The sequence below is a fragment of the Musca autumnalis genome, unplaced genomic scaffold (assembly GCF_047663935.1).
Source record: "Musca autumnalis isolate F117 unplaced genomic scaffold, ASM4766393v1 scaffold_3, whole genome shotgun sequence".
In the NCBI taxonomy this organism is placed as follows: domain Eukaryota; kingdom Metazoa; phylum Arthropoda; class Insecta; order Diptera; family Muscidae; genus Musca; species Musca autumnalis.
Genome location: NW_027411866.1, coordinates 184,223,448 through 184,241,948, shown reverse-complemented (window position 1 = coordinate 184,241,948; position 18,501 = coordinate 184,223,448). Strand labels below are relative to the sequence as shown.

General features: G+C 38.2%; 1 protein-coding gene across 7 annotated transcripts in view; it reads left to right on the top strand.

The window, feature by feature from the left end:
• The window catches only part of LOC141398574 (frequenin-1), a 156,238-nt gene that overhangs the window by 108,334 nt on the left and 29,403 nt on the right, over positions 1 to 18,501 (top strand). For all 7 annotated transcript variants that reach the window (XM_073975968.1, XM_073975969.1, XM_073975965.1 and 4 more), the window contains 3 exons: positions 4,840 to 4,864; positions 4,967 to 5,015; positions 10,050 to 10,139. In XM_073975968.1, the coding sequence (XP_073832069.1) occupies positions 4,840 to 4,864; positions 4,967 to 5,015; positions 10,050 to 10,139 (164 nt within the window). The remainder of the gene's footprint in view (positions 1 to 4,839; positions 4,865 to 4,966; positions 5,016 to 10,049; positions 10,140 to 18,501) is intronic.

The window sequence follows — 18,501 nt, the reverse complement described above, 5'->3', positions numbered from 1 at the left end:
GCTGTTGATAGCTTTTTTTCTATTTCGAGATTTGTTTTTATGGCATTTTGTTTATCTACTTATTGTTAAATTCTATTTTTTTTTCTCCCTCTCTCCTTTATTTGTTTATTTGCTTGCTTTTGAGTGGCAATAGTATAAAAATTAATCATATCTGGAAGGTTCTTTTGTGGCGTATTTTGCTTTTTCATGTTGCAATAAATCAAAGAATGTCTTAATGTTGCATTTCTAGATTGAATTGTGTTGACAACTCAAGGCAAGCAAATCTTTCCAAAAAGAATTTGAAAATTGAAAGAATAAATTATAGAAAGAAAAAAGGAGTTAAAACAAATAAAATCTTTCTTTTGTTTTAAGAATACCATTTAGACGGGGATTCTGGAACAGTTTTTACATTATAGAGAGAACTATGGAGGGTACAGTTATATAGTTGTAACGAAGACTCGCTATTATAATTTCAACACGATTCAAGAAGTGGTTTATCGCTGGATTAAAGCCGTGTTGAACATTTGTAAAGGGGGTATCTAAAGGAATGAGCCGATACAGAACATTGAACCAGACATTTTAGTTGGAGCTTTTGGGTCATTATTTCAGGAACATACCCTTAAAAAATATCGTTGTAATTAGGATCAAAAGGACTATCTGTGCACATTTCAAAACAATTTTTGAAAAAAACATAAACTACACTTAAGCGATACGTTTAAACTTTTGTGAGGGAGATAACGGAAGATACCGATAAAGTGTGAAGAAAATATTGCGATATGTAAAGTTTAGGCCAAATCTATTGATCCGCTCGAGTTTTATCGTGCGCACTTACCTATCAGGCGGACAAACATACTAACTGGGCTATGTCGGTTCCAAACTGTCTGAAGTATATTCCGTCCAGATATGCCTGGAGGCCAAAACAATAGTTTCGTATCTAGCACGACCTTTATTTCGTAAGAGGATGGTACTCAATAAGTTGGAATTTAGGTTGTTTTTGTTGTGGTAACAGTGTTTATTATTATGTTTGTATGTTCGTTCCTCTGTTCAATCTGGCTCTGGGACTATCTCCAGTTACAGGAAAGTGGCTGCTTCGATGATGTAACCACATATCCACTTGAGTTAGATGAGTAGGTTTGGCTGGACAGTTGAAAAGGTGTTTTGAGTCGTGCGGGCCCATGCCGCATACTGGGAAGATGTCTTGCACGCCGCGGTCGATTTCTTCCCAATAAAAATTTAGACGACTGCAATATCCTGAGCGTGGTTGAGCCAAAACTACTCTAGTTTGTCGTAGCAGCTGACGCTCCTCAGCTGCGATAGATGGGGGATGTATTTCGAGGACTTTATTCACACTATATTTGCTAATGGCCTTGGCAACTGCATTCGTGTGAATACTATTTAAACCTGCTTGATATGCCTGTTGATCTAGGTTTCTCTCCTATATTGTTGGACCTCCCTCTCTAGAGCATGAATATCCTTCCTGATATGCCTGAATGGGTCGGGCCTAGCCAGCAGATGGTGATTGTGATGGCGCTCACAGTAACACCCAAGCAAGTACTGAAACAAAAGCATCTCATTGTGTTGCTTTACTGGAAGAATGTTTGCCTCCTCATGTAGATGGTCCACTGAAGACTTGAGGAGGCACCCTGTTGCTGTTCTCAGGGCGACATTCTGGCAGGTTTGAATCTTTTTCCAATTCGTATCACATAATCCCGGGGACCAAATTGGCGCCGCATAGCCTACCACAGACCGACCTATCGCGTTATATGTGGTCAACAAGGTGTCTTTATCTGCACCCCAAGTGCTGCCGGCTAGGGACTTGAGGACCTTGTTCCTACTTTTCAGTTTGTCGCAGATAACTATGGCGTGCGCGCACATCTTGAAAGTAGTGACGAATTTGATACCTAAAATTTTGGTGCAGTTTGTGGTCGGAATTCTGCCCCCGTCGACCACGACATTCAATTCACTTTCAAACTGCGCTGTCCATGTGGTGAACAGAGTGGCTGTTGATTTTGTGGCGGACATCTGCATATTCCTCGAATAGAAAAAGGGGAAAGATCGGTTAAATAGTTGTTCAGTCTCCCACAGATGTCATCAGGATAGGTACCTGACGCCAGGATAGTGCAATCATCCGCATACGTTACGATCTCGATGCCGTCCGGAGGGGGCGGAATACAGGAGAGGTAGAGGTTAAATAGTTCCGGAGATATCACCCCACCTTGGGGAACACCCTGTTTCACTCTACGGGGTTTGGACTTCTTGTCCCTGAAATCCACGTACGACTGGCGTCCACACATATAATTGACTATCCAACGTTTCAAGCTTGGCCGGAGGGTTGTCTGCTCAATGTCCTCAAACAGCGTATAGTGCCTGACTGTATCAAAGGCTTTGATAAGTCAAGCGCCACCATCACTGTCCTTGACAAATATATGTGGTAACGGAATCCATGCTGATGATCGGCAACTTGATTGCTATTTCTGATACTGGGGAGAACTAAGGCCTCAAGGGTCTTTGCTACAGGCGACAAAAGCGAAATCGGTCTGTACGAATCACTTTTGCTGGTATCCTTGCTGGGCTTCCGTAGTGGGACCACCCTGCCCATTTTCCAGACTTCGTGAACAATGAGGGTGGATAGCGACAAGTTGAGAACTTTAGTGAGATACTCCACTCCCGGCTCTACCAGCTGCTTCAGCATTACCATGGAGATTCCAGCAGGGCCCAACGCTTGGGATGATTTAGCGTTCCTGATGGCATTGTAAACTGTGGTGGTTCCTCCTCGGCAGGAAGAGATCTGATGCGACGTAATACTCTTCTCTTCGACCTGTCACTCTTGGGGTGCTAGACAAACTGTCGATTGAAATAACTTGCGCACCTCTCCGGGTCAGTCAACGTCACTGAGGTCCTATCTTCCCTTCTTCCAGGGTTCGAGAGTGACTTAACCGTTGCCCAAAATTCAACTATACCGGCTCCAATGCTGCAACTCTTCAGATGATTTAACCACTTGTTCCGCTTATGCTCGCCGACCAGCCTGTTAACTTCCAGTGTAAGCTCCCTGACTCTAGGATCATTGGGGTTGGTTCGACGAAGCTCATCACGCTCATTTGCTAATCCCGTTGCCTCTGCTGGGAAGTTTGGTCTTACTTCGGGTATTCGCCATGGCTGCAGCAGTGATGATGTCTCGGAACGTCCTTTCCGCTACCCGAACAAAATATTCCAGAAGAGAACTATCAGTATATGTCCACGGGTTCCTATATGCCCCATAGAAGCGCAACTCTTGATTTTCGATATTTTGAAGGTTTTATCGAAATATCGTTTCGATATAGCCCCCATAGAGCGGTACCTCCCGATTTTCGCAATTCTGAAGGTTGTGAAGTCAATATCCCACCGAAAGACTGATTTTTTTATTTAGTCTACCATGGGGTTATACAATATTCCAGAAAGAAATTATCAGAATAGGTCCACGCTTTCCCATAACCCCCGTAGAAGCCTACCTCTTGATTTTCGGTATTTTTTTTTAGGTTTTAGCCACATTACCTTACCGAAATAATGGAAATTTGGTATTAAGTCTTCTTCATAAACGAAAGGAAACTAACTATTCCACTTTACTTCAATACAACTCGTGTTGGAAGGTATAACAAGTTCTGCCTGGCCGAATTTAACGCCATTCCTACTGGTTTGATTAATAAAAGTAAGTTTTCTTGGCGCTTTCGAACTTCTGCCGGGTTTAAAACTTCGTACTTGGACAGATGCAAAGTTGTGTAAACAGTCAACTTTATATTTAAAGTTTGTGAAAGTAGCCGGCCATCGGATTTAAGGTTTTCACACTTGGACAAACTTAAAGCCGGCTACGCGTTTAAAGTAAAATTTTTAATAAAAACTTTATAACAGCCATTGTCATAATCCCCAAAACAAAATTGAGCCTAATGGCCGCGGTCTGGTCTATCAAAAGACCCAAGATTCTTTTCGGGACTTTATGCCAGGTCGCCTTTGGTTATCCTCATAGTGAGTATCTAAGCCTTATTAATCTCAGTTAATAATAAAAGATAATGCAATGTGTTGCTTGTCTCCAAATTTCATTGCTATCACAAAAAAGGTAACGAGTGAAATATTTTGACATTTGAATGTTTATTAAGTCATTGAGACATCCAACTTTGATCGGGTTTACACTTTACGCTCCCTTCGCCATCAGAAGGCATACACTGTTCGTTCCTTTAAAGGAATCTCTGGCTTGATTTGTTAAAAAAATCTTCGAAGTATGCATGGCCAAACTGGTAGCATAATTCCAGTTGTGAGGGAATCTCCTCGGCTTTCCTTTTTCATATGTAAAAAATCTTCGATCGTTCAGCTCAACTCCAACGAGAAATTAATAAAAATAAAAATATAAATAAGCCAGCCTAAGCCAGGCTGGGATTTGTATCCAAGTCCTCGAAAATATATGAAAAATGTTATCCCGACTAAACTGACAACATCCGATGGCAGCGATACAAATCATTTGTCGTGGAAGCCATACAGGTCGAACTGGAAAAAAGCTCGGTACTGTAAGAAACACATTCTCTCTCTCAATAAGTGCACGTCGATTCATATTGACTCAATGATAGGGACCTCATTTTGGACACACCGTGTAGAGGGGGTTCTCATGGCTAAAATTTTCATGTTCTGTTCATGGATTGAACCGCAGACCTTCTGAGTGCAAGCGGACGTGCTTACAGCTGCACAACAGCGCAGTAGTCATATTTATAATTAGATCGCGACGTTTTTTGACGTAATAAGTAATCCTTGTTCGTACATTTGTAAACATACTTTAACAAATATATTTTCTATTCAACTTTCTAATAATTTTGTTTCTTTTTTGTTTCATTGCAGTCACAGAAAAAGAAATCAGACAATGGTAAGTTTATGTTTCGAAAAAATCTATATTACCTCTCTCTCTCTTTAGAAAATATCAACCAATCTATACAAAATACACTTAACATATTACTTTCCCATATAGGCATAAAGGCTTCCTGAAAGACTGTCCAAATGGTTTACTTACAGAACAAGTAAGTGCAAATGTTTGCATAGATCAAATGGTAGAGCACAGTGTGATACAAACAAAGAATTAAACACTTCATTATATTTTACATATTCCTAAGTATAAATATCAATAAATTACATGAGAATACTCGATGCTTAAAGAGTTCTGGGTTTCACTAAAAAAACATAATTTAAAAAACTCAAAAGCCAATAGAAAACTCCCTTCGCTGGAGTGAAATCATGATATTGGTAGCGGTCAGTAAATTTGCAGGGATACCAAATTCAGACATAGCTTAGAATACCTTTGAACGGGGCAAATATCTGGTCAGTGGTGAATTTTCCAGGTCTAAAGTCGCATTGAGATGGCCCAATTATTTCGTTGACCATAGGCTTTAGTCGTTTTCACAATATCCCTGGATGTTTTACACAATAGTGAGCAGACTTAAGTGCCTAAATAGACCATTAGTTTTATTTCATTTCTTGTATAAGAGACACATAATGCTCAGATTCCAATCGTCTGGTACGCGTTCTTCCTACCCGATGATGCAAAATAATGCACGCCACCTTATCAGCATGTCGTCCCGGTTTTCATCAGCTCCTGATGTCTTGTTATTCGTCAAGCGGTTCACTGTTGTCTTTACTTCATTCTGGGCGGGCGGTATACAATTCATACAGAGTTCTAGGATTGGAATTGTAATATTTTCGACGTCTTCGCTAATACTGGGTAACAAAAGTTTGGAAAAATTATCTATCTATATCCAAAGCACACTATCTGTGTCACTTACCAAATGACCCAGGAGGATGAGGCTGCACAATAACCATCAGCTTGATCTTTTACTTTTCGGATTTCATACTGACGCCTGTACATTTCGATTTTTTCACTTTCCAGTTTTTCCATTTCTCTCTTTTTCTCAAGAAAAATGCGTTTCTCCTATGTTCTTTCTCCGATACCTCTCTCGTGCGCATTTTACCCTCAGCATTTATGCTTACGAGGGTATATACACTTTCATACGGGCCTCATCGAAATAATGGTTTTAGACCCCAAGTATGTTTAGACGAAATATGTTTCAGACAATTTGGAGTTGATTTAACCATGTCCGTCCGTCCGTCTGTCTGTTCGGTCCAAAATTTGCCTTTCGTAATATTTTAGCCAAACCTAGTTTAAGTTCGAAGATGGGTTATATCAGTCCACTCTTTCCGGTACCTCCCCCACAAAAGTTCGAAAATGTTCCGGAAATTTGTGCGCCATACTTTGCACATCGTGAAATTTCTATTAGTCTTAAATGATGTTCCAATATGTTATATCGGTCCACTCCTTCGGGTACCTCCCACACAAAATTTCGAAAAAGTTCAGTTTAGAACCTGCCTTCAAATCGCCTTGATTTTTCTTGCAATAACTACTATTCACTGCTCCCCATACGATGGTACAAGTTTCATCAGGGGCAAGTCCACCCTTCCTGGGAAAATGGCCTGAGCTATGGCAGATGAGCTATGTCGGTCCACTCCTTCTGGTACCTCCCCCACAAAAGTTCAAAAATATTCGGTGAAATTGTGCGCACGATAACTCTTGATGCGATTGACCGATTTTGTCCATACTTTACACATCCCTCATTGATATGAGAGAAGTCTCCCTTGTCCCTTCTGGGATGTTTGTGGAACAATTATTATACATATATACCAGATATAGATAAAGTTAGAATATGGACTATATTTGTCCACTCCTTCGGGTACCTCCCACATAAAATTTTGGATAAATTCACTTTAAGACCTACTCTCGAATCACTTTGATTTTTGTTGAAGCAACTTGCATTCGCTGCCTCAATTACGGCAGTAAAATTTTTTTCAGGGGCAAGGTTATACTTCTTGAGAAAACAGCCCGAAAGTTGTAAAACCCCCCTATGGAACCATATGTAGTGGCTGAAGAGCTCGAACCGAATACTTTGGATATTGTAATATTTCTTCGAATATTAGATGAAATTCAAAGGTGGTGCTTATAGGTCCACTCTTTCCGGAACCTCCCCCACAAAAGTTCGAAAATATTCGCTAAAATGGTATGAGTGATTTCTCGTAGCAACCGATTTGGTCCTAACTTTGCATACATATATATGCCAAAATAAATGTCTCGACAAGCTGAATCAATCTGGCTAAATTTGTCCGTCCGTCTGTCCTTCTGTCCATCTAAACCTTGTTATCACGCTACAGGGCGCAATTTTAATCCGATCGTCACAAAATTTTGGGTGTTGATGAAGGTCTAGAAGGGGAAGAAGCCTATTCTATATGGGGTTTATCATGAAAGTAGAAAATATCACCTTTGCAAAGATGTAACGTAGGTTTGCGATTTAAATAATAATAATGACGAATATCACAAATTTGGTTGAAGACTTTCCAAACACAAAGTCTTTGAAAGTAGAAAATCCCATCTTTACAATGATGCAAAGTAGGTTGGCGTAGGTGGCCAAATAACGGAGATATCGGAATAGTCGGTAATACCCATTTTTCCTTTTTTTTTTTTTGTAATCACGCTACAGGTCGCAATTTTGATCATATCGTGGGTGTTAATGGGGGTCCCACATAGGAAAACAACCTATTGATTTTGGTAAAGGTCGGATATTATTCAGGGGTCGGAATATCTCTATTCTGTAAGAGGTATATCGAAAGCAAAACCTGGCAAGGAAAGTTGCAAATATCACCTTCACAACGATGTGAAGTAGGTTGCCATAGGTGGCCAAACAACAGAGATATCGGAATAGTCGGTAATGCATTTACCTTTTTCCATTTTTTGTGCAATCACACTACTGAACGGAATTTTGATCAAATCCTCACGATATTTTGGAGGTTGATGGGGAGAAAGAAGCCTATTGATGGTTGGCGTACACTTTCCCATTTTTTATTTGAGTTGTACTGACGATGCACTTAAATACGTTTCAACAAAATCGACATGTATTAATGAAGACATTCAAGGCCTTCATTAAAGGCGCTAAGCTATCCCAATTTTAATATTTTGAATTTTACCAGTCAAAAGCTTATGCACAGGGGTAGTGGTGTAGGGTATCACATAGTCGGCCCCGACCCGACTATAGCCTTGGCTCACGTGTTTTATTTTTGATTTGTTGACTGTCGTTAGCCCTTATGAATGTCGAGCTTATTTCTTATATGCCTTCGCTGCTGCAAAATCTATCAAGTTCAGTCAATTGTCAGATGTTTCAATGTGGAGACTAAATTTCCTAACTGTTGGACCAAATATATACATCTTCCAATTTTGGCATTCTTCCATCATCGGCAGGACACGGGTCATATGGTTCTTCTAAGCGCTCGTAAAATATATCTTTGGTCTGTACGTGCCTTCAGTGGGAGCATGAGTGCAGATGAAGCTAATGTTGAAGAATTTTGCTTTTATCCGTATTGTCGGAAGTCTTTCGTTCACTGAAGTGAAGATGAAGACCTGATGCTTTACTAGGCCAACCCAAGTTCTTAAAGTTCTTATGGGTGAAGGCGCGATACATGTTTGCTCATTACCTTTACCTAGGTGTCCACTTGAGATAAAAGAGGGACCAAGATACGTGCTAGGGTTTAACATGTCACTCAAATATGTAATAATACGGTGCGTGACCTTGAGGTATTGTTGTGACGTCTTGTTCTTTGTAAATCCTTCTCTATAAAAAGATCTAATTATTATTACAGGCACAGAATCGAAGAGCATGGTCCTTTGGCGGGGTTTGTTTTTGGTTTTTTTCATAATATGAAGTTTATTATATACCAACACACGGGCATATCTAACTTTCACTTTTAAATGTATAACTCCACGTAATATGTAAAATATTGAAACTTGCAAGAAATTAATTTACGAAAGAAAAACTAATTCTTTGCAAACTTTCACGCTGTGCAAATAAGTTCTACAAAACTACCAACATAAAACTGAACATTGAACTTTATTATGAAATAATATTAATAAAAAACTTTATCTTCCTATTTTACTTTTTTCTTCCTTCATTTCATTTCCTTTCCTTTCTATTTTCTCTTTATAAAATTTACTTATAATAATAATAAAATATAAATAAAATTTAAATATGGAAAATTGTTAAAATCTTCATATTATGTGCGTGTGTGTGTTAAATTTCATTCTCAATTGTTGATGATTGAAATTAAAAACAACAACTACCATAACAAAACTTCATCCTTCATGAATTGGTTGGTTGGTTGTGTTTGGTGTTGGACAACAAAAAATAAACACAAAACTTTTTTAAAATTTAAATATATTTTTGTTGTTTCCGTTTCCTGTCATCCATGATATATTCATAAATGTGTTTACCATTACTTGTGGATGTGTTTGTGCGTTTGTTTGTCTGTTTATTTACATTATGTTGAACACAACGTACCAAAAACAAAAAAAAAAAACACTGTAAACAACAACAATAATAAAAATATTTGCGACATGTTTGATTAAATGAAATGTTGCCACTCGTTTTGGTTGTAAAAATAAATGTGTGTACGTACATGTGTTCGCCCGCCCGTCTGTCTGTCCATCTGCCTTGTTTGTATGTGGTAAATGGCATATGTGTTTACTTCAACTACCATTACGGTTGTGGCTCAACTTTTTTTTGTGGTAATGCTGCTGCCGCTTCCATTCTGACGATGATGGTGCCGCCACTCTGATGATGATGATTATGGTTGGCACTGCTGATGTTTTCAAACGTTCGGTAATGTAACTCATGACGCCATTGCCTGTCATTTTGGGGCGCCACTAAATGCTGCGCGTGTATTTGTGGTCTTAACACTAAACCTACTAATACAAAATAACAATAACAACTCTAATAACATTGCACACACATAATACATTACATCAAACATACATGTGCTCACACACACGCACACACATTTCTATGTTTGAACTTGGTTTGTCCTTATTTCTATGTTTGGATTATTGTATAATTTAAATTTTGCGTGTGTTCATATTTTCTGTTTGCTCTATATTTGTTTTTTTTTCGTTTGTGTTTTACCCCGTCTGTTTGTTTTTTACCATAAATCATAAAATTCTCTCTTTCACGTCTGACGCCTTTAAGGGTTTTATCAAAATCTACAAACAATTCTTCCCCCAAGGAGATCCCAGTAAATTTGCCTCTTTAGTGTTTCGAGTATTCGATGAAAATAATGTAAGTAGTTATAAACTAACGTTTATATTTATTTATGGGAATTAAATATATTGTATTTTGTAAAAAATTTTGTTTGTAATAATTTATATAAATAATACAAATGCATGCAATTTAAGTTATTTTCATTTCAGTTGCTTTAATTTACGATTACTTCAACTTTAAGTGAATGAGAAAGGCGAAGCTTTCTTTCCAAAGCTTTTAGTTATTTTGTCCTAGATATATAATAATGAAAACTCCCTTCATCTGCTAAGGTATTAGATAAAGGAAATAAAAAAATTTTAAGATCACTATTCTAGGTGGAAACATTTTTCGACCATGGATACCCCAAATGCCTAAATTATCAAATCTAATCAAATAATGGGGGCTATATCAAAGTATCTACCTATCTTTAAAATTTTTGATGGAAAAGTCTTATAACTGCAGGGAACCTCAAAACTCGAATTACGAGTAGTTCCGTCAAACAATATAGCTAAGGCCCTCAAAATACCGATAATCGGGAAGTACCGTTATATGGAAGATATACCAAAGCATGGGAACCCCAAATATCAAATTACAGGAGTTCGGTCAAAAAATATAGCTAAACTCCTAAAAATATCGAAAATTGGGAGGTACCGTTATATGGGGGCTATATCAAAACGTGGACCGATATATCTCATCTTCGAACTTGACCTGCCTATGAAGAAATGACACATGGGTGCAAAACTACATCTCTCTAGGTCAATTATTGTGGACGCTATGGTAGTTACAACAGTCGGACGGACGAACAGACGGACATGGCTATATCGACTCAGAATTTTATCCTGATCAAGGATATATGTATATACTTTATAGGGTCGGAAATGTATATTTCAATGCGTTACAAACAGAAAAACAAGCATAATATATGCCCTCCATACTATGGTGGGCACGGGTGCCACCGTGGTGCAATGGTATGCACAACCGCCTTGCACACATAAGATCGTGGGTTCGATTCCCCGGACAGGCAACATCAAAACACTTTTCAACGGTGGCAAAATACCCCTCAGTAATGTTGGCGACATTTCCTGAGTATTTCAGCCATGTACAACTTTTCTACAGAAGTGGTGTCTTAGACACGCCGTTCGGACTCGGCGATAAACTGTAGGTCCCATATCATTGAGCTAATATGAATCGGGGTGCACTCATTGATATGAGATAAGTCTCCCTTGTCCCTTATGGGATGTTTGTGGAACAATTAATTACTATGGTGGAGGGTATAAAAACAAGTGAGCAAAGGCTATAGTCGGGACGGGGCAGAATATGTGATGAAAAGCTTATGCACATGGATAGTGGTGTAGGATATCACAACATTTCTTTTAGGGAGATACTAAAATATTCACCTATCTATTTTTATACCAAATGACTTAAAGCGAACTGAACCAAAATAATTAATACACAGAAGAAAAATGTATCGATTTTCCGGCGATAAAAACATTTTCATATAGCCGAAATTCGATAAAATTATTTGATCACAAAGTAAAAATACAACTGATAAAATATTTCACATACGAGGGCGGTTCGGAAACTTCTTAGCCTATCAATGAAAGAGAATAGTTAGTTTTTCAAAAATATTTTTATTTTTCAATATAATCTCCTGAAACTTCAATACACTTAGTCCAACGCTTTTCTAGCAATTCTATCCCTTGATTAAAATAGTTTTCCTCAAGGTCTTCAAAATAGTGGTTTACAACTGTAATTGCATCTTCATTTGAGGTAAAACGCTTGCCAGCAAGGAATTTTTTTAGATTTGGGAACAAGTAAATGTCACTGGGAGCTAAATCAGGAGAATAAGGTGGGTGGTCAAGCAACTCGTACTTTAATTCGTTGATTTTAGCCATTGTTAAAACACTCTTGTGCGCTGTTGCGTTGTCTTGATGAAAAATTATTTTTTTGTGTTGTAAGCCAGGATGTTTTTTCGAATTTGTACATTTAATTGATCCAAAAGGTCGCAATAGTACTCTGAATTTATTGTTTTACCCTTTTGCAGATAGTCAATCAATAAAATACCTTTGAAGTCCCAAAAAACCGTTGCCATAACCTTAAACTTGTTGACGATCTGATCAAAATTGCGACCTGTAGCGTGATTACAAGGTTTAGATGGACAGACGGACGGAGGGACCGAAACACATAGCCAAATCGACTCAGGTTGTCGAGAAATTAATTTTCGTATATTTTGCCTTTTCCCTAAAAAAATAAAAAGATAACAAGAATACTTTTTCATGGTACGGGTCATAAATGAAATGGTTGAAAAGAATCAGGCGGCATAGTCGACAGCTATGTATCTCAGCCTATGACTGTTACATGCATACAATGTTCCCACAGCATCCCGGAAGGAACAAGAGAGACTTCCTTCGTATCAGTGGGTGTGTCTTACGACCCCACTTGTAGAAAGGTTTTTGGCTGAAATTCTGAGGAAATGTAAACCAACATTACGCTGAAGAGTATTGTCATAGCCAAAAATATGCCTTAGGATGTTAGCCTAACCAGCTAACGAAACGATCGTCGCATAGCGGCTGATGTGTGTGCATGACTTTGCTAGATATCAATTTTTTTCAATGTAATCTCCTTAGGTCATAAAGCTCGATTAATTAAATTAATTAAAAAATCTCACAAATAATGGCCTTCGCCCCTAAAAAGGTAAAAAAAACTTAAAAATAAAATTCAGCTGATTCGAACCTGGGTCGTCGCCAACTAACAGACAATGTTGTTGACGTCTTAGCGTTCTGAACCACAATCCACTTAATAAATCTTTCGATGTGAATGATATATTCAGTCTGTAATGGAAAAAAGCCATTGGCTGTAATATGAATGTAATACTCGTATTGAAAAAAAAATCTGGAATAGAAGGGGGACAAATGAGTCGTCTTTGGAAATAAAAATCTTCAAATTGAAATTTACAAATACAAATTTGCAATCTTGGATGTATAAATAGGGGCTCCAAATGCCGAAAATTGTCTAGCAACAACAACATCTAATATGCCTGAGGATGTTAGCCTAACCATCTAACGAAACGATCGTCGCATTGCGGTTGATGTGTGTGTGGGACTTTGCTAGATATGAATTGTTCAATGTAATCTCCTTAGGTCATAAAGCTCGATTAATTCTGAGTGGGCTCAACGATTTAGAGGATTGTGCGTTTTAGATGGCATCTGCAACATGGCTCATCGTAAATTGTGGTGGTACCTCCTCAGCTGAGAGAGCTCTTGTACGACGTAGCATGCTTCTCTTCGCCATATAACTCTCGGGGTGGTCTGTAAATTGTGGGGTAAAATAACACGCACACTTCTTCGAACGTTGAAAGTTTCGACGTTGAAAATAGCAGCCGTTGTGTGAGACTTCTTTCCGGATTCAATATCGATTTAAACGTTGACGTTATTAATCAGTTCGGATGCCACAATATATTTTTATCCTCTTAGGAGCGTCTATCAATTGGCTCGGCCAGCGTACTACCCCTCTGGACATTGCCTGGGATGAAATGGCGAGGCTCATGATGAGCACTAGGGTCCTTAGCACCAGAGGGAACGAACGAACTAATTTCAGGTATACAATGCAAGACAAAAACTTTAAGTAATTCTGCCTCGGCAATCCCACACTTTACTGCTTCCCCTATATATTCCATGTATGGGTCACCAGAGACAAGCTCAAGAAAGATAGGTTTGTAGTGGACAAGAAGACAAGTCCTCCTCCTCCGCTTCTTGTACGATCCGTCATCTGACTCGTTCAATCGACGATTTCACAGACTTTGTTGCGAAAACCATTGCAATTGAATGGCAGAAACGTTGCATTTTCGGGGCGCTGAACAACAATATGCGGTGTTAGAAGCTGCATTTGTTGTTGTTAGGGAGACTGCGGGGCGTATCGTATTCCTACGAATACGATGCAACCGACGGCGAAGTTCGAGACACACTGGAGTTTATCTCAGTTTATCTTTGGCGCTGAAAACAACAACATAACTCCAATAGCAGTTGTTCTGCATCCATTACATCTCACCGATGTTATCATATGGTACATGACCCAGGATTTTTGTCTATCCCGGATCCATGGCTGGGTTTTCTCTATCCCGGAATGGATTAAAAGAGTTCGGTATATGTTGCCGCACCCATAGTGAAAAATATACGAACAGGTCGAAGATCCCTCTGAGTTAATCCGGTGCATAGAACCGGCCACCGTGGTTTTGGTTGTTGTTGTAACAGTACGGCTGAAGTCGATGGTTGGCTGTTTGAGAACTTTAAAGGCATGTCAGGTTTAGGGTACCATGTACAATAACGTTCTCTATAGGGACTAAGAGCAGTGAGTTACCTTTCACTATCCGAAATTAGCGGAGAATGTGGCTTCAGGATTTTATTGCACCTACGGTTTTCGTGAAAGTGATCCACAGTCGACAATAGGACACAATCCGTTGCAACTCGGAGCGCATTATTCTGGATTGTTTGTAAAGTTCTGCATTGTGTATCACTGAGTAAGGAAGTGCAGGCTGGAGCAGAACGACCAATGGTTGTTTGTTTCTTTAGCCCAGCCGAAGGATGTGCCAGCTAGTGCTTTGAGGACGTTTTTCATGGTTTTCACTTTCGGTTTATGTATATAAGAGATTGTGGAAGTCTATGCCTAGTGGACGGATATATGATTGTTCTAGGTATACCTCTCGGGTGTCACCGTGGTGCATTGGTATACACACCCGCCTTGCGTGCTAAATACCGGGCTTGATTTTCAGGCCACGCGACTTCAAATTTTCAACAGTAATATTGTATTAAAGCCATGAAAAACTACTCTACAAAAACTTCTCATTGATCTAATATGAATCGGGGTGCACTCATTGATATGTGAGAAGTCTCTGGAATGCTTGTGGAATCATTATAGGCATGATTTAGAAGGGAATAAAATGAAATTGCATTCACGGCAAAAATTATCGGCGGTGGCTAGATAGTCGGAAATGTCAACCTCTGAAGCAGTACTGGAACAGTAATCAGCGTACGACACCATCGATATGTTAACTGGTAGATTGGGAAATTTCGCAATATAAAGATTGAGAAATGTGTGACTCCACTTACAGCACTCCCGTTCTTGATGTAATATTTGAACATTTGGCCTAGGAATTCGACGAAGGCAATTCGCAAGCCAACACGTGACATCGTTTGGAAGGATGGAATTCATGATGTAGGAGAAGAAGAGAAAATTGTCAAAAAGCATCCCTATGTAGCCACACACTTGCTCAATTCTGTCATCAGATGGGTTTTAAGCAGGATGTTGGTATTGTTGTTGTGCCAATCTGGATGCCCTGCATGAAAAGTTTAGTCTAATAAGAGGAATTCTGGAATAAAACACTTAGCCACTCTATGAGACGTTTCCCAGAATATTTTTTCACTTTTCCTGGCGCATTAAGTTAGCGGCAATGGATGCAGGGAGTTCTGAATTAATTTTGAAACCATGTCATTTGGTTTTCTTATAATTCACGAAGGTGCGTGGTGACGATAACAATGTACCGAACTTCTGGCGTTAATTCTTGTAGAATATATTGTTCCCTATAATCACACCAGGCATATCGTTCGGAAGGTAGGATTACCAAACCTCGTGATGAACGTTGCTGTTGTGGTAACTAGCTCCAATGCTGCTAACAATCGAAGTGTACACGGTGACAATTTTAATTTCAACATCTCCGGAATGAAATAAAATGCTCATAAATCCTAGGAAAGGATCAAGATTAGAAGGAACTGGTGGAGATGTCAGTGTACATCTGTCATTACGATAGGTGATAAATGCGAGAGCTCCACCATGGTCCCTATCTTTATCGCGACTGATTATGTTGCACTTTCCAGAGGAAGAGAGGGAGCAATTGCTGGTCAGCTTAGTTTCTTGACGTGCAGCGATTCGAATGTTATTGTCATGTAACATGTCTGTGATCTTGGTTGGTGTTGTTGAATGGTAGCGAATGTAGTGGATCGAGTGCATCTTTTCCAAGAGTGGTCAACGGAAAAGTAATTTTTTAAAAAAAAATGCGAAATGTGATTTTTTCGCTGAGCAATTTAAGACCACTAAAGTCTTACAAATAGTGTAATCATTTTGTAAAGGACATTTCGCTTATTCACTCAAAGAGTGTCAAATCTCAAAAAATAACTTTCTATGATAATTACACTGTGCAACAAAATGGAGCTCAAAGTCTGGGGGGTGGAAAATTCCTTTTGGGGATGAAAGCTCTTGTTGAGTATATACAAACCCCAGAAGGACAGATCCGCCGTGAGTCGAACTTTTGAGATATGGCGTGATGAATATTTTGCTGGAGACCCTATAAGCCCTCAGATATTAGCGTTATATCTTTGTCCGCTGTTGTTTTAGCTTATTTTTGAGATCACATTTCTTCAGCCAAATCATATGAGGATTATTTTCGTAGAGCATTTTAACCTTCTATCTCGCTTCCTTCAATGTCCTTTTCGTCCTATATTTTAAGAGCCGCTATAAAAGTACCACAAGATGACGTTTTTGAGCTTCGAAATGTTCTACAAAAATTTCGGCCAGAAAATTTTAGGTACGGCTCTCATTGACAACAAATCAATTTTGTCGCGTTTTCATAGTCATTTTGTACATTTACCCCTGTTTGCTCAGGAAAATACTGTGTTTCGTGTTTTTGTATGTTCTGTGACGAATATACAAAAAACAAAATATAGTCTTTTTCTGAACAAATACAGGGTAAATGCACAAAACGACCACGAAAACGCGACAAAATCGATTTGTTGTCAATGAGAGCCGTACCTAAAATTTTCTGGCCGACATTTATGCAGAACATTTCGAAGCTCAAAAACGTCATCTTGGGGTACTTTTATAGCGGCTCTTAAAATAAAGGACGAAAAGGACATTGAAGAAAGCGAGATAGAAGGTTAAAATGCTCTACGAAAATAATCCTCATTTGATTTGGCTGAAGAAATGTGATCTCAAAAATAAGCTAAAACAACAGCGGACAAAGATATAACTCTAATATCTGAGGGCTTATAGGGTTTCCAGCAAAATATTCATCACGCCATATCTCAAAAGTTCGACTCACGGCGGATCTGTCCTTCTGGGGTTTGTATATACTCACCAAGAGCTTTCATCCCCAAAAGGAATTTTTCACCCCCCAAAATTTCGGTTCACAGTGTTATTATATTATTTTCCCAAGTATTATAGGGGAATATTAAAAAAATTCATCACGCGATATCTAAGAAACTTGACCTATGGCGAACATTTCCTTTTGCGTTCTTAATATACTAATCAAGGTCTTTCAGTCCCAAATGGAATTTTCCACAGCCCAAAAATGCTGCTGCGCAGTGTAATTCGAGCATGATTTGAAATGTATTAGTGCTTAACAAACTCAAAACAATGTTGTTGATTTATTCCACATTCTTAGCAATTCAGTTATTAATCGTTTAATCAAAACAATGTTGTTGATTTATTCCACATTCTTAGCAATTCAGTTATTAATCGTTTAATTTTTAGAAACACCAACACGAAAATGTATCACAAGGTAGAGTGTAGAAGTTTTGAGTTATGCCACTCTTTGAGTAAATGAACGATTTGGCTTTTAAGGAGTAAAAACTTCTTCATATTGGATCACAAACTATTCAATTCCGACTGCTTTTTTTTAAACTTTATTCCACCATATAAGAATTTTTTATAGGTTTCCGGTAACATATAATCACTTTGGAAATATTTTTTTTCTAGAGACACACTGTGTGTTATCCTGTGTTTAACCTGCAAAATTATTATTAAGATGTGTACATGTTCCTTAGTATGCATTTAGCTAGTGCTTCCTATCCCCAGCTTGCCTAACATTGCGTAATTTATTTTTTCAGTTTTTTTCTTTGCTTCCTTTTATGTAGTTTTCCCTGTGGCGCTTCCTTGATTTATGATTTAATTTCACTTGCAATTCACCAACTAATTACACAGTTTTTTTGTATTGTTGCCTTGTTGCTGGCAATTATATGTATACTTTGTTGTAGGCAATGGAAGAGAAAAATGATTTGCAGTTGTTTTGGCATACTTTAGGGAAAAAGAATACAAGAATATATTCCGTAAAGAAAAAAGAATATAAACAGTTTAATGCAAAGAGAATGCTTTATTTTTCCAACAATTCCCGATAAAACGTTTTCAGATATTTTTCTCGAAAATTAACATGTTCTTTTTATAATACCAAATATAATTAGTCAACTAAATTATTGAAAGACCAAACTTATTACAAAATTTTAAATAAATAAATTTTATTGATATAAATAAATAAAATTATTAATATATTTGTTAACAGTTTAATTTTTACACATATTTATTTTTAACATAAAATAAGAAAGTAGTTAAATTTTAAATTTGGCTTGTGAGAGGC